This window comes from Condylura cristata, unplaced genomic scaffold (assembly GCF_000260355.1).
Source record: "Condylura cristata isolate star-nosed mole 26May11 unplaced genomic scaffold, ConCri1.0 scaffold00033, whole genome shotgun sequence".
Taxonomy (NCBI): Eukaryota; Metazoa; Chordata; class Mammalia; order Eulipotyphla; family Talpidae; genus Condylura; species Condylura cristata.
The window spans coordinates 12,232,384-12,247,728 of record NW_004567134.1 but is presented as its reverse complement, the minus strand read 5'-3'; the positions used below and the strand labels follow the sequence as shown (position 1 = coordinate 12,247,728).

At 49.2% G+C, this 15,345-nt stretch overlaps 1 protein-coding gene across 2 annotated transcripts in view; it reads left to right on the top strand.

The window, feature by feature from the left end:
• The first annotated feature begins 6 nt into the window (after positions 1 to 6).
• The window catches only part of MGLL (monoglyceride lipase), a 95,510-nt gene continuing 80,171 nt past the window's right edge, over positions 7 to 15,345 (top strand). The window contains exons 1-2 of one of the 2 annotated variants that reach the window (XM_012732152.1): positions 7 to 82; positions 1,364 to 1,508. In XM_012732152.1, coding sequence (XP_012587606.1) covers positions 1,384 to 1,508 — 125 coding nt within the window. In that variant the 5' untranslated portion in view covers positions 7 to 82; positions 1,364 to 1,383. Of the gene's footprint in view, positions 83 to 327; positions 899 to 1,363; positions 1,509 to 15,345 lie in introns of those variants that run through there. The other variant, XM_004692322.2, reaches the window with a different exon arrangement.

The window sequence follows — 15,345 nt, the reverse complement described above, 5'->3', positions numbered from 1 at the left end:
CCACGGAGCCGGCGGCGCGCAGCTCAGCCAAGACGAGGACCCGCGGCGCTCGGGGACCGCGACTGCAGCGCTCGTGGCCCGGGTAACTGCCTCCCTGTCCCCGCTCCAGCTTGCAAGTGCCGTCACCAGGGGTGGGAGCAGCCCCGGGGGTCTCTGGCACGCTCGGCGTGGACTCCCGCACCCTCCGGGGCGCGCGCGCGTGTGCACGGGTGTGTGCGCGCATGTCTGTGCGCGCGCGCGTCCTTCCCTGCTCCCTCGTTCCAGCCTCCGAGCCAACTTGTACCCATCAACTCCCATCTTCGCACTCCCTGCTGTCCCCCCCGCACAGAGATACCCGGCGAAGTCTCCCGGTTTTCCCTGTGGCGTTTCCAGTGACATCTGCGGGCCTCCTTCCCCCCCTGCGCTGTTGGAGACAGGCAGGAAGCAAAGTTTGTCAGGAGCCTCGGGGGTGACTTTGCCCCGGGGACCCGTATTTATAGGTGTGCGAGGTGCCCCGGTGTGCGCCGAGCTCGCTTCCCAGGTTCCCGGGCAGTGGGTGCCGGGCCCTGGGACCCCTCCCTTCTCGAGGCCCCTCCGGCGATTTGTTTAGGGAAAGTGATGACATGAACTAGTAGCGGAGAATCGCAGGCGCCGGTCCCGCCCTGGGGAGGGAGGGAGCTCCCTCCCGAGAGCTTGTCGGCGAGATCTGGAAGCAGGCTCCAGGGCTCAGCGCCCCTAAAGCCCGAGAGGCAGGATCTGGGGGCTGGGCGCAGGGTGTGCGAGCCGAGCCGGGGTTGGGGAGCTGCTTGAATGCCGCCCTGTGACCGCCGCGATGAGGGAACAGCCCTTATTTGCCTGGCTCTGATTCTCGAGGCCGACGTGGTTGTGGAATGCAAAAGCCAGAACATGATGGAAACAGGTTTGTCATGGCATCTTTGGAATTTCAGACAGGGGGAATTCATCGGAGTATCATCCACCTCATTATTGTGCCCTTTGAAACTTCCTCGGGGATTTTAAGATAGATGGATCTCGCAGCTGGGTCTTTATACCCACAGAGCTGACTATAATTTCCACTTGATTACAGCTAAAATAGTCTTTAAGATGAAGTTTCCTGAAATGATTTAAAATAAACACAGATGGGAAGGGGGAAAAGCTGTAATGAGGCACTTAAAAAATAAAGTGAGCATTTTCTTAAGAGCAAATGGGATTTTTCAGTCTTGGAGAGATTGCAAGATAAATGTGTTTTTAAAAAATCTTTGAAATGGGGGCTTTTTAAAAACTGCTTTTAAAAGAAACGCTACTGACTCTGAACAAGCATTTCCTCCCCCCTCTCTCTGTTTTTGCCATCTTCCTGACTTTGGAATATGTCCTCCTTTCTTCCAAGGACTTGGAGAGCCCTTCAGAATGCCGGAGGAAAGTTCCCCCAGGAAGACCCCACAGAGCGTTCCCTACCAGGACCTCCCTCACCTGGTCAATGTGGATGGGCTGTACCTCTTCTGCAGGTACTGGAAGCCCACGGGCGCGCCCAAGTAAGTCTCCCCCCCCCCAGTCTGCTCCAGACTCCGGTGGGAACGTTCCGGGCTTCTTCCCCCTCTTCCCCCTCACGGAGCATTTCCTTCGGGGCCACTTTACCCATGACCCACTTTGTGTGCCGTTCTAATGTAGGGCGCTGCAGTGCTGACAAGACCAAGATTTATACATTACCGCTTTTTTAAATTAAGAAGCACGAGTTCGGTTTTCATTTGATAACAAGTAGGATGCAGATCATACTGTATGGCCATGTTCGGAAATTACCCATGACTTTGTCTTTCGTGCTGGAGTGGATTTCCTGTTGTACAGGTATTCCTTTTAGCCAACAGAACACCACCCTGTCGGGTCGGAAATTAGAAAATTTTATGTAAGGTACAGGGGACATACAGAAATGGATAGAGAAAATACATAAACTAGGCAGTATATTAAACAACAGAAACATATATGGTAACCTTTGTTCTCGTGTTTGATTATGAGCTTCAGAAGGTGTCGTGTGTGTAACTGGGGAGAAAAAAGGTTCTGGGTATTTCCTTCTGATTTCTTGCCAGCTCAATTACTTTGTACATTTCCCATCAAGGATTTGTCTTGTCTTTAGAAACCCGCATCGGGACTACACACAGCAGCTGGTCCCCTGCTGCTCCCCTCTTCGTGTATGAGACAGGGAAAACCCGACTTATTTGTGTGATTCAGGGAAAGAAATTATTTGTGGCGACCAGTTGACCTAGTGACGAGCGAATGTTTCCTGTTTGCAGGGCAGTTGACCTGTCTCAGAGGCCTCTGTTTCCTAGGGGACTTGGTGTGCCTTATGTCACCTTCTGCGCTTCAGTCATCACCCACCCCTTGCACAATTCTAAAATTTCACCTCTATCTTCAACAAGATGCGTGTCATCCAGGTAGCTGCATATTCACAAAGAAATTCAGACTTTTCGAATCAGAGCTTCAAGGCAAATACAGAGAGTGCTGAAATGGGCTGTGACTGTTCCTACCAGTTCTGGCAACGTCCCTCCCCTAGAAGAGAGTGTGTGTGTCTGTATGTGCATAGGTTTTTGAGGAGGGAGCAAGTGTTCCTAAGCATTGTCATCAATTCCCCATTCTGACTTTTGCTTGGCTCTAACTTAACTGGTTGTAAAATCGAATATTGTTGCTTTGGGTCCTAACAACTTCTTGGCATGTGGTCAGTTATTTTTCAATATTTAGAAAGGACAAAGAATGGAAAGTATAAGTTTGAAATGTTGGAGCCTTAGACCGTGACACCTTAATTGGATGAGTGGGGAGATTGTTCTAGATTGAGGTCAATGAGATGAAGTGGGCCTGCGGTCCTCACATGGGGGCGGGATGGCTGCCTTTCCTTGAGCTGTGACGGGTGTTCACAGTCTGCATGCTGATGTTGCCTTTGGGGAGCTGCCTTTGGGGAGCTGCCTTTGGGGAGCTGTCCCTGCTGCTTTACTTTTACTACAGCTCACTAGCTTAAAAGGAGCTATCTCTTGGAAGTCAGTGTTTGTGCCGTGGTGGATGCTCCTGGGGATAAGAACGGGGGTTGTGGGTGGGGAGAGTGGGGTGGATGAGGCAATTGGGCCCTAAGCTTTGAAGAGAAAGTAGTTTGGGAGGTTAGATGATGGCCAAAGTCTCAAGTCTTTAACCCAGAAGACCTGGCTCCTGCTCCAGAACTCACCTGAAGGAGCCCACCTGCCTAGCCCCTGGAGGTGATGCCAGTAAACTACTGTTTGGGGTCTGGGTCCCTCCCTCTCTGTGAGGGGGAACTCCCGAGCCCCCTGCAGTGGACCCCAACCCCAAGCAGTAGTTTATTGGTCTGTATCGCCTCCAGGGAGGCGTTAACCCTGTGGGTGCTGGTCTTGGGGAGCACCAGGGGCCCCAGAAGGACAGCCCATGGCAGCATGAGTGGTGACGAGGTGGTGACAGGTTTATGCCAAGTGGTGCAGAAGCCTTTGCCTCTCCTAATGACTGCCACTCTGCCTGGCCTAGCGTGTCTGTCTCTTCTGCTGACTTTCACCATTGCTGTTGCTGCTTTAGGAAAGGGAAAAGACCTCAGCTCGTCAGGGGCCTCTCCATGCCCTTTCCCCCTTGTTAGCCTCAGGCCTTCCCTCTTTTCCCTACCAGGGGAGGGAAAAATGCTGGTCAAATATCGTCTTCTCTCCATTCTCCCCACTTACAAATCTTTCTCACTGGGACCCTTCGGGTCTCAGAGGCCACCCTGGGATCTCCTGTTGGAGATCTCCTGCCTCTGGTAGTTGTCACTGGCTTGGATTGGTTTCCTGGCCAACAAGTTGTCTCCAGCTCCTTAGGCCTGCTCACAGCACCTGCTGGAATATTCTCAGCCCTGAAGACTGTGCTAGGCTCCAGGACAGGTTCTGCACAGGTGTCACCGGGACTGGTAACCGGCTGAACCTGCTTGTGGAATAAATTATGTCTTTGTAAGTACCAGCTTCCTCACAGTGGAGCCGGGGAAGGAAGACAGTTCATGGGGTAGTGGTTACAGTGTGTGTATCCAAACACAATGCTGTTTTTAACATAGCAGGCTCAGTATTTAATCATTGTGAACCAGGATTTTTAAGCCAACTTTTGGCAGGGCCAAGGCAAATTCATGCTCATCTGGTAGCATTTATGGTGCTAACAAGCATTCTACGTGAGGGGTAGCAGAGTTACCTCATACCAATTATCAAGTGTGTCTTGGGGTCTGGACTAGATGCTGTATGTACATGATGTCACTTTATTTTCACATTAACCTGGAGGCAAATATTATTCTCTCTGTTTTACAAATGAGGAAATGGAGACCCAAGACGGCCTGGCTGGCAAGAGCTGGATTTGCCCTCGCTCTTTCTGACTGGTTTTCTTAACTCACCCCCAGGCAAGGCGGCTTTGTCTTAACAAGTGGTATCATCCTGATAGGGCCTTACATTGTTGCTTACATAGAGTGAGAGAATAATTAATTCACCTTAATTGTTTGTTCATCGCGTATTAAAAGTGGGAAAGAGATGAAGGAAAACGTATCCATTCTGAAACCCAAAAATCTCTGATCCTTTGGGGGGACTGGCTGCCTTGTCCAGTATCCTGCAGTCTGAAAATGTGGGTTCCACACAGGTTGCGGCTGATCCACAGGGCAGAGGAGTCTGGCACAGACAGGCTGAGCTGCTGTGTGGGCTCTGGTGCCCTTGAGTGACATTTTGCCCCTTTGAATTCAGTCCACCAAGTGACCCTCAGTCCCCTCAAAGGACGTTACATTCACTGGCGAGTGTTAGGGAGCTGTCCTCAGAACTGCGAAGGCGCGATCCGAGCTCCGACCCATGTGATGATGGAGTAGAAGTTTGCGGGGGAAGGGTCACCTATGGGGGTGACCTGAAACAATATTCAGTATGAGGACTTCGACCGCAAAATAGCCCTTTTATTCTGTCTGACCAGGAAGGCCAGCAAGAGTGCTGTCAGCATGTGGCTAGCCAGCTGTGACCCTGGCAGACAGCCAGTTCTAGCACGGGCCAGGTAACACCAGGTGCTCATCAGCAAGGCCTGATGGTGTGCTGAGGGCTGCATCAGGGCTGCTCACCTTTCCTTACAGCTGAGGCTCCCTCACGCTGTGCAGACTCTGCTGTGTTAGGCCCTGGACTCGGAAGCCCTGCAGGTTTCTTTCATGTAGCTCTGACAATGACGAGAACTAGTGGGTCGAGGGAGCTGTTTCAAGTGTGACTGTCCCTCAAGCGCAGATGTCCCGATGCAAACCCCGAGGCAGGCGAGGCCTCCCACCCTGCTGGAGAATCACCGGAATTCTCGAGTGACTCATCTTCGAAAGCTCCGTCTAGCATTTTATCCCAGATCCCTCCACATTTGCAGAGACCTTCCAGCACACTGGGACCGGGGCTCCTTCTGCAGGCCTTGTTGCTTTTGCATGCCTTTCATTCCTGGCCTCCGACTTCAGTGGCCTGGCTTTTCCTTCCTGTGGCTGCAGCCATGGACAGTCCCCTCTCAGCTCCAAAGAAGCTGAGTGGGTGGGTGGCGCTCATGGCCGGGGTATGGCATCACTTGGGGAATCTCTCCCAGTTCTCAGCAGTAGCCTTTGGTGGAGTCAGTCAGTGGGCTCCCCACTCCTTCTGTCCCCCTTTTTATGCCTTATTCCCTGGAGTGGGACTCAGCTGGCCTGTCCTTCCTGCCACACCACCACGCTGCCACAGTCCTTGATGTGACCTCGGCCAGTGCCACCTTACGACACTCCTCCCACCAACGCAAAGTGACCTGGAGGAGTGCAGTTTCCCAGAGCTGGATCTGTTTCAATGCTACGCAACATCCTCCCTGCTTGCCACCTTCATCATGTCCTTCTCACATCAGTCACCAGCCACTTGGGTGTGGTGCCTGTGCCTCCAGAAGATAAGGGTTCCTCCCAACCAGCTGGCCCTGGGCCACGGAGACGCCAAGTCTTTACCATCTGGCTGGACATCATTTCGGCCTCCACTGCCATCAGGAAACTGTGCTCTGGCCTTTTCCTATTCTCCCCTCTCCCTTAGGTTTCCTAATCAGGTTATAAGTTATTTATTTGGCACCTTTTTACCCCGGCCTGGATATTTGGGCAGTGTTCTGGCATGTTCTGTGTTTCTGCTTACAGGCATATGGATCTCACCTCCCCAAGCGGCTCCCCTCCGCTCCCCCCGTGTAATGAGGTGCAGTGTCATTGCATCATTTACTTTGGTTAACACGTTCGCCTCGTCAACCAAATCCCTGAGTGTCGCCTTCTGAGCCCCAACCTGTTGGTCTCCACGGATAAGACGGCTGAACTCCCGCTGTTCCCAGCCCCTCGGCCTTCCCCCTGGCTGTCAGCTGTGGTAGCTTGGGGTCTCCCTGGAGCCTCTGTGCCAAGACAGGCTCTGAGGGCTCCCCCTGTGAGGGCCCCTGCTCCTCTCGCTCAGCCTTAGTCACGCTCCTGCTCAACAGCGCACTCCAGCAAGCTCCGGTGTTGGGGCCCTCCGGCCCGGGCATTTGTTGGGCACCAGTTGTGCAGAAAGGATGGCAAAACCCACTTTGATGGAAGGGTGGTAGACGAACACATGGGGAGCGATAAGGTGACGTATGAGCGATAGTGCTGCCATGAGGCCATGAGGAGCCAGGTGGGAAAAGGAGCCCCTCCTGGCAGCTGCAGCCCCTCCAGTGTGTGACTTGGTGAACAGAGTATGGTTTGGATTTCAGCTCCTACTCACTCTTTCCGTGAGGGCTTTTGAATGTATTCCACTCCCAAGCAGGCCATGCAGGGGGCGGGAATAAGGAAAGTGTGAGCGGCACAAGTGTAGGACTTAGCAGCAGCAGGGTTCTACTGGGGCATATGGCAGAAGGCAGGGTGAAGTTGGCAGAGTCAAATGAGGCCAGATAGTAGAAGGCAGCTGGGCCCTGAGGGTGCAGGCCAGGCTGCAGGCTTGAACTTGAACCCCTGCATGGGGGAGTGTGGACAGGTTGGAAGCCAAGAAGAGGTGTAGTTTAGACTGTAACTTGGAAACCAGCTGGCCGGAGGTGTCTGCCGTAGGTGAAGAAGACCTGGTTGTGGCCTGGTCGTGGCCTGGTCGTGGCCTAGATTTCGTTAGCCTTGCCCAGTTGATGGGTGGTAGGGAGGAAGGGGGCTCTCAGGTGTCTCCCCAAGTGCCAGGCAAGAAGGGAACATGAGATTCTCATCCCGACATCCACCTGCACAGGTTTATTCTTTGCTCTGAAGATGCTGGGCTGCTCTCTGCCGGGGAGAATGGAGGTGAGGGAACCAGACTTCTCGAGCTCCTTGGCTGGAGCATGGACTAAGCCAGTGGGAGGAATGGAGGAGGAGGAGGCTGGCTAAAAACCCCCCTTGCCAATAAAATATTAATGATTGGGATATGTTTACTTGTGAAGCTAAGTATGGAATCATGTTTTACATTGTTTTCCTTCCTCAATGAGGAATCCAAAATTAAGCACCTTTGACTTATCTGTTGTTTCATGAAATTTACATTAAGCCCAGAGAAAATGGACCTTACTATGCATTTTACAGACATGCCATTATTAGATTGTTCCTTTTCAGAAACACCTCTGTTTTCTTTTGCCTATTTTAAGAATTTCCAAAAAGTTTCTCACTTGTTTGAAGCTGCTGTTCTCCTGATGCTTGGTGCCTTTGTCAAGCGTAGCGAATTGCCTCAGTTTTAAATAGGGCATCTCTTCTCCTTTTTTTTGAAGATTCTTCCAATAGCAAAGATTTTTTTTTTTGATCGCAAGAGGAAAGGCCGGCTGCTATTCTTGCAGTTGATTTTTCCAACAGCTTCGTTAAGGGATAATTTCTTCCAGTTGCTATAAGAATGTTCTGCAGATACAAATCTGGCTTTGTTTTGCAGTGGAGTCTAAGGGAAAAAATAGCAAAATAAGCTGCTTCCTGAATAGCAACCGTTGTCCACCATTGTCTATTTATTGGCACCTTTTAGGCCCAGATCTTAATCACAGATGCACTTTGTCCTTGAATGCAAACCAAACTATTGGTTATTATATAAATGGAGGAAACAGCCTTTAGTGGTGCGAATTTTTACAGCTGAGACTATAAGATGACCCTTGTCCCATATTTTAGGGTCATCCAAGGTTCTTGCTGGTAGGAGGTTCTTTCACTTCACACGGCCTTGTGCGTTGGGAGTGGGGGCAGGGATGCCGATGGCGATGGTGGTCATGGAGTAGAACTGGGGGTGAGGTTGTTCTCTGTGCTCAAGCGCCTGATCAGCTATAACAGGGGTCTGTGTGTGGCTAGACGGACTGTGTGCTGTGAGCCACTCAGCGTCTCACTGGCCGCCTCGTACTGTACTGAGCGTTCGTGGGTGACATCCCGCCACAAACAGGCACAGCTCATCTTCCTGCAGGAGGTCCAAAGATGCTGCTTCTCAGAGGTCCCGGCGTTGTCAAATTTCCAGAAAGGAAGAAGGCAAGGAGAGAGAAGGAGGAAGGAAGGAGAGAGGAGGGGGAGAGAGAAGGCGAAAGGTATTTTCAATTGATGTTAGGGTGAAAGGGAGTTTGACTTTCCTTTCCTTGAACAAGTTTTCAAACCCAGAAATATTTAGAAGGTTCCCTGGGCCAGGACGCACAGAGCTCAGATGGAAATAACTGGCCCTGTGAATCACACCGTGGGCTACTGCTAGGGAATCTGTGCCCGTTCTCCTGCGTTGCTACATCCGGAGAGCACTTTGGGGTGGATGGTCCAGAGAAAGGCTGGGATTACTGAGGCTGTGATGTACCTCTCCCAAAGTGTGGGCTTGCCAGTGCTTTCTCTGTGCTCATATTCTGTCCCCGGTGGGATGTGTGACCAGCTCTCAGTGGAAGCTCATTAAGTGTGTTCACTGAGAGTCTGCTCCAGCAAGAAGAAAGGGATTTGGGAGCATGTAATTAGTAAAAACATTTTTTCTGTGGAGGGACTCAGATTTGAGGTGTCCTTCGAGTCATCTGCTCTCTCTAACCTTTGGGACATCCCAGAGTTGGATGAGTGTTTTAGGGGGTGTGACTGAATCTTCTGACATCATGAGGGGTGTACGTATATGCACTTGTCTGGAAAGGAAAATGGATCGTGGACACCACCTGACCTCAACGTGGGGGCTGTCCTTGACCCCAGAGCTCTGCGCCAACCTCTCCACCCCAGAGGGAGGTTCAGAGGGTGAGCCTGGTCTTTCTGGCACCCAGGACCCATGTGGGCGGGGCATAGTCTTCGGCCATGTTTGTGCCTGCTTTACACTCTGGGAATTAGTTGCTCCTTACCTCGGCTTATGGGTGTCAACTCACAGCAGGGGGTTAAACAAGCTCCATTTGGGGGAAGAGTCAGAGGTTTTAACTGCCAGCTCCTTTTCTCCAGCATAAACTGTTCGACCATGTCTTCATTTTGGTCTTTTGTTTGTAGTGTTAGAAGTGTGTGGACACCTGGGTGATGCCCAAGAGGTAGATGCACCTCAGAAAGATAGCAGAAGAGTTAGCTACAGGACCCGAGAAGTGGAGCTGGGGCAAGGGGAGATTGTAGGGGAAAGGGAAGCCCGGGCCCAGAGGCCTTTCGGAAAATGAGAGGTGAGTGTGGCAGAGGCGATAAAGGGCCTCCAGATAAAGAGTGAAAAAGAAATGAAAAGTGAGTTTGAAGGCAAAAACCTGCCTCTTCTGGCTGCCCGTACACGCTGGTTAATCTCACCTTGTCAGGCCGGGTAGAGCACTTTCTCCAGCTCACGTACAGCCTACCTGACTAGGGTAAAAAGTCCCCTGTTAAGAAATTGTTCCTTGGACATTTTAGAAGTTCTGCTCTGTTTATCCTGTTTAGTTGATCTCGAGGAGATACATTTCAGGGAAGAAACTGGTCTCTGGAAGCAGAACAAAGTAGGTCAGCACCTCAGAGCAGAGAACTGGCCCTGCATCCAGACCAGCAGACTGTTAGCCTGGGTGGACGAGGCTTAGGGCCAGAGTCTATGACTTAACCAGCATCAGCATCAGTTCCATCACCTTTAAAATGGGGATTGATAGTACCGTTCCTCTGGGGGGGAGGAGGGGGCGTATCGGTTAGATGTAAGTGTCAGGGCCAGTGTCCGCCATATCACTGAGATGCGGCTGTGACCTCTTACTCCTTAATTTGGCCTTTTCGGTCCTTAATTTGGCCTTTTCTGTCGACCTCACTCATCGGTCTGGCAGGCTCCAATGACGTGTGTTAGGCTTGTTTATCACCATCATTCCTTACCGCCCTCCACCCTCATGGCGAACACCAGTCCCATCAGACCTAGAGTGAAGGCAGTGACCCTTACGAATCCCACCTCCACGGCTGTCCTCCATGACACCAAGCTGCCTGCCTTCCCCAGCATTCCACTTGCCTACTTTTTATCCCTTAACAGTTAAAAATTAGGTCCATGTCAGTGAGCTTTTAGACTCCCAGATAAACTTTCAGAGCAGCTGAGTGCTTAGTTTACAAAATAAATGAAGCAGGAAAGCCATGAGGAAGCTGCTGGTGATGAAATGATTTTTGCAATAACACATAGTTAGGTTAAGTAGATACTTTTATCTCATGTAAGATCTTTGCGACATTACCTGAGGGTAACTTTTGACTGGCAGGAGCGTCAAGCAGTGCTTTATAAGTGTAGCTGGGGATTAATGCAGACAAACCATATGAAAGTAGTCAGTGGATTTTAAGTTGTCTGAGTCTTAAGTTATTTTGATCTTTGATCTGCATTTCTCCTTTGATGGCGATTGTGTGGAAGTATTTGTACTTCAGAGAATGAGATTGTTGTGCCCTCCTGTCACTTACCCCCTGTGGAATAGGAGGGTGACCTGGAGTACTGTAGTAATCTACTCATTAGATTAGTAAACTACTATTGCCTGAATAGTGGAGAGCTGTCAGTTGGCATTTTGTGCTGAGCTCATCTGAGTGGTTCTTCTGCTGATCTTGGTTTGGTTGGGCTCCCACAGGTGTCTTGTCAGCTGCTCCATCCATGGGGACTGTCAGGCTAGCTGGCTTGGATGGTTTTATGCACATGCCTGGTAGTTGGCAGGGTATTTGGTTCTTCTCTTCCTGACCTCATCCTTTATTGAAGTAGCTCAGATTTGCTTTCAGGTTGGTAATATTTTCAGAACAACAAAAGAACAAAACCCATGTACAAGTGTTTTTCTGGTCTCTGCTTGTGTCAGTATTACAAATGGCCCATTAGCAAAGCAAGTCAATCCAGAGGTGGTATGTGAGAGCAGATCCAAGGATGAGGGCAGAGACTATGTTATTGCCACTTTGACATCTGCCACAAGGGGAAAGGTTGTTCTAAGACTTGGGTAGGCAGAGTTGGAAATTTTGTTCTGCCTCTGCCTCTGAATAACTTTAAACACTATATCATCTCTTAGGCCTTCTAACAAATCCCCGAGATTTTGAATTTTATATAACCTGAATAGTTTGTGGTTTGTGGTCTTAGGACAATCTGTGAATTGGGAAAATGAGAAATTCTTCAGAAACTGTAGTCCAAAGTACCTGTCAGGAGTTGAATTTGGAATGCCTGATTCAGGAGCATGAACTTGTGTGGCCATCGTGTTAGTTTGCTCAGAATGCCATAACAAATAGCCACAGTCCAGATGACTTAGCCAGCAGAAATTTGTTTGCTTATAGCCTTAAAGCCTGGAAGTCTAGGCTCAGGGTCAGGTTGCCAACACAGTTGGCTTCTGGTGAGAGCTGTCTTCCCGGCTTGGGGGATGGCTACCTTCTCTTTGTGACCTCACCTGGCCTTTTATGAAAGGAAACATATTTTCTGATTTCAAAGCTTACAGCAAAAGCAACAATAACCCAACACTGCTACTGGCATAAGAAGGGAAGGAACTGAGAGTCCATGAAAACCCATTTACCTGTAGCTGAATAACTTTTGACAAACGTGCTAGAACAGTTCACTGGGAAAATAACATGTGGCATTAGGAAAGTTGGATATCTGCATGTAGGAGAAGGAAGTGGGAGCTCTACCTCTTTCCATACACAGAAATAAACTCAAAAACCTAAATGTAAGAGCTAAAACTACAAAAACATTATAAGAAAATTTAGGAGTAAATCTTCATAACCTTGGGTTTGGCAATAGTTTCTTAGCTGTGACACAAAAAGCAAAAGAAACAGAAGAAAAATGATAAATTGGACTTTGTTACTTTTTAAAGCTTCTGTTCTTCAAAGTGTATTCTTAAATAGCGCTGTGCAGCAGTGGCTACAGACGATGTCTACTCAAGGATGAACAAGCCGACCAGCCACATGTCTCAGCCACCACAACCACCTGTCACTTGTCCAGGACCTTTTTTCCCTAACAGAGGTCAGAATTGGAAAGCAGGTAGATGTGGAAGAGAAGCATTTGAAGACAACACCAGATTCCATCCAAAGAAGAAAGAGAAAGTGAACAAACATCTTTCAGTGATCAAAACCCCAAGCAAGACTAGCTTTTGATGCTCCTTCTGCAAGCTCTTAAAAAAAGGAAACCACAGCTGCTGACCATTTCTGTGGTCCTCAGGGTCTGGCAGTGATGCTTGCTTGTCCATGGGTCACAATACACAGGGAAAAATAAATGCGAATCCTTCGCCCACTAACAAGGTTTCTGCAGAAACTGACTTCCTCCTGCAAATGATCCCAACCAAGGAAAAGCTGTGTAAAAATCTGTATTATCAAATAATACAGATAGGATTTAAAAACTGCATTTATCTGTATGTATATCTGTGTGTATAGATCTCTAAGGAAAGCTAGTATAAATGCAACATATGAAAAAAAGGTCATCATACAGGACACTGAAGACATGAAGATTAAGAACTAACTTTTGAATCTCAACATTTGGAAAAAGGGAAATGAAGACTTCTCACGGGATTATGGAAAAAAATACATTTAAAGGAAACTAAATATTTATAGGAAGAAAAAGAGTACAGTCTCAAGAAAGTGAAGACAATTTATAGAAAGGGAGACAGTATTTATAACTCATCTACCTGATAAATGATGTGGTTACTTGGAAAACTGGCAGTTTCTCCAAAGGTTAAACATAGTTACCCCAGACCCAGCAATTCCACTCCTATAGCAAAGACAACTGAAAACATATGTCCACACAAAAACTTACACATGAATATTTATAGCAGCATTACTTATAAGTTAAAATATGGAAACAATCCTTAAGTCCATCAGCTAATGAATGGATAAAGTGTGTTATATCAGTACAATGGAGTATTGCTTGTAAGAAGGAGTGAAGTGGTGGTATATGCCACAGCATGGATGACCCTGAAGCCGTTACTCTAAGTGAAGGAAACAATCACAGAAACAACACACTATATAATCCCATTTATATAAAATGTCCAGTGTAGGCAAATCTATTGAAACAAAAAGTAGATTGGTAGTTACCTAGGCCTGGGTTAGAGATTGGGGAAATTAGTAGGTGATAGAAGACTATGGAGCTTCTTTTTGGGGTGATAAAAATGTTCTAAAATTGATTATGGTGGTGGTGCATTACTCTGAATATACTAAACATCACTGTATACTTTTAAAGGGTGAATTACATCTAGTAAATAATAACCTAAAAGTGCAAATACTTAGGGAAATGAATTAAGGAATATTATGCAAACATTCTAAATTATATTTACACACACACACAAAATCTAATGACAAAGGTGGTTGTTTCAGATACGGGCCCCCAGTTTCCAGGCCCCAGACGAGAAGGCCTGTATGTCCTACAGCATCTGCAAGGGAAAGAACCAATATGTAGCTGTAATCACCTGTCCAACCCTCCGTCGGCCGGCCAGCTGGCCGGGCGGCCATCCACCCACCTATCCATTAGTTTCATTCAGCAAATATTAACTGAGCAGACTCAGCAAATATTTACTGTGCCAGGCTTTGTGCTGGGCCTTGAGAGGTAGAGGAGTCACTGAGCGCCTGTCGCCTCTGCCTTCCAGGGACCGTCAGTGAAGAGACGGCAGGCAGGTGAGCCACTTGTGCACGTGCCCGTGCTCCGTGGCGCCGGGGCTACCAGGTGCTTTACCTGGAAAGACTGGAGCTTCATCTGTGCCGCTCTCCACAGTCCAGGCTCACACTCTGCCGGACCATTCTTGGCACTCACGGGTCCACGTACCAGGCCACAGACAGGCTTTGTCAGGCACAACCGGATTCTCCACTGAGGCCCCACCGTGACTGGCAAGAGTGCTTGGCTGGTCTTCATGACGGAGGCTCCCAGGGCTGCCGCACAGCCAGGCTTCCCGGACAACATGGCTGCGTCCCTGTGGAAGGAAACAGGTCTTTGGGAAGGCCCAAGCTTCCATCAAGTGTGTCTGTCTAGCCGGATATTTCTTTGGTTCTGTTTACCTCCCTGGACCTCACACCCACATTTGGTTAGCATCGTGCCTGCTATTTGATTGCAGAGAGTCACATGCCCGGAAGGGCCAGAGTGAGGATTTGAGCCAAGTCTGTGCTCCCCGGGCCCTGGGGTCCGTCATCCAGCCCTGCCTCACGAAATGCTCACAGAGCTCGGCAGGCGGCTTGGTGGCATCACAGGTGGTCACCGCCGCGCGGCGAGGGCGAAGGCTGAGCCCGGGGTCGGACTCCAGCATCTGCCTGATGACGCTGGCCTGGCTGTCACCGGGCGCTCAGGGCCCTCATTACACCCACCACACTGTGACCGTTTCCCTGAATGCTTTGCTGTCTGCTCATCTCACCTCTCCCGCGTCCCCCATAAATTCCTGATTGTGTAGTGCCATCCGTTTGGCATTTCACCACCCAGAAGAACTTAGAGCCATCTGCAAACTTGGAAAGTTCAGGCTGTTCTCCTTCCAGGAAAAAAAAAAAATCAGTGTTACATAAGATGGAGCCCGGCACATTCTTCTAGGGGGTTGGGGCCACTGCTGTTATCGCTACCTGTTCCTTCCTGTTGCGTCCAAGGCCACAGTCGCTTTGCTATGATCTGAGAACATTTTCTCCTGCAAGGCCTTTAATATGAATGTAGCTGCTATTCCCATGTCCACACGGAAGGCCCTCTCCAGGGCCTCCAGTGGGTTCTGTGAGGAGAACTTTCTCCAGGAGAGCTCCTGGGCCTCCCTCCCAGGGGTCTCTGCCGGTCACTTTGTCCTTTGGTTGGAGATGGGCATCTTCTCCTCCTGGCATCTCCTGGTTGGCATTTCTTCAGGATGGGCTTTTCCTCCACTCTCATCTCAGGCCATTTTATCCCATTACTATAAATAAATAAGATCATTCAGAAATTCAGGAAAAGTAGAAAGATCCAACAGGACGATTATTATTAACACTCACAGACTGGAAAGTTGAAAATCACCCCAAAGATGACTTAGTTTAATTCCTCGGTTATACAGATGGGGAAACAGGTGTAGGGGAGTTAGGATCCTGATGGT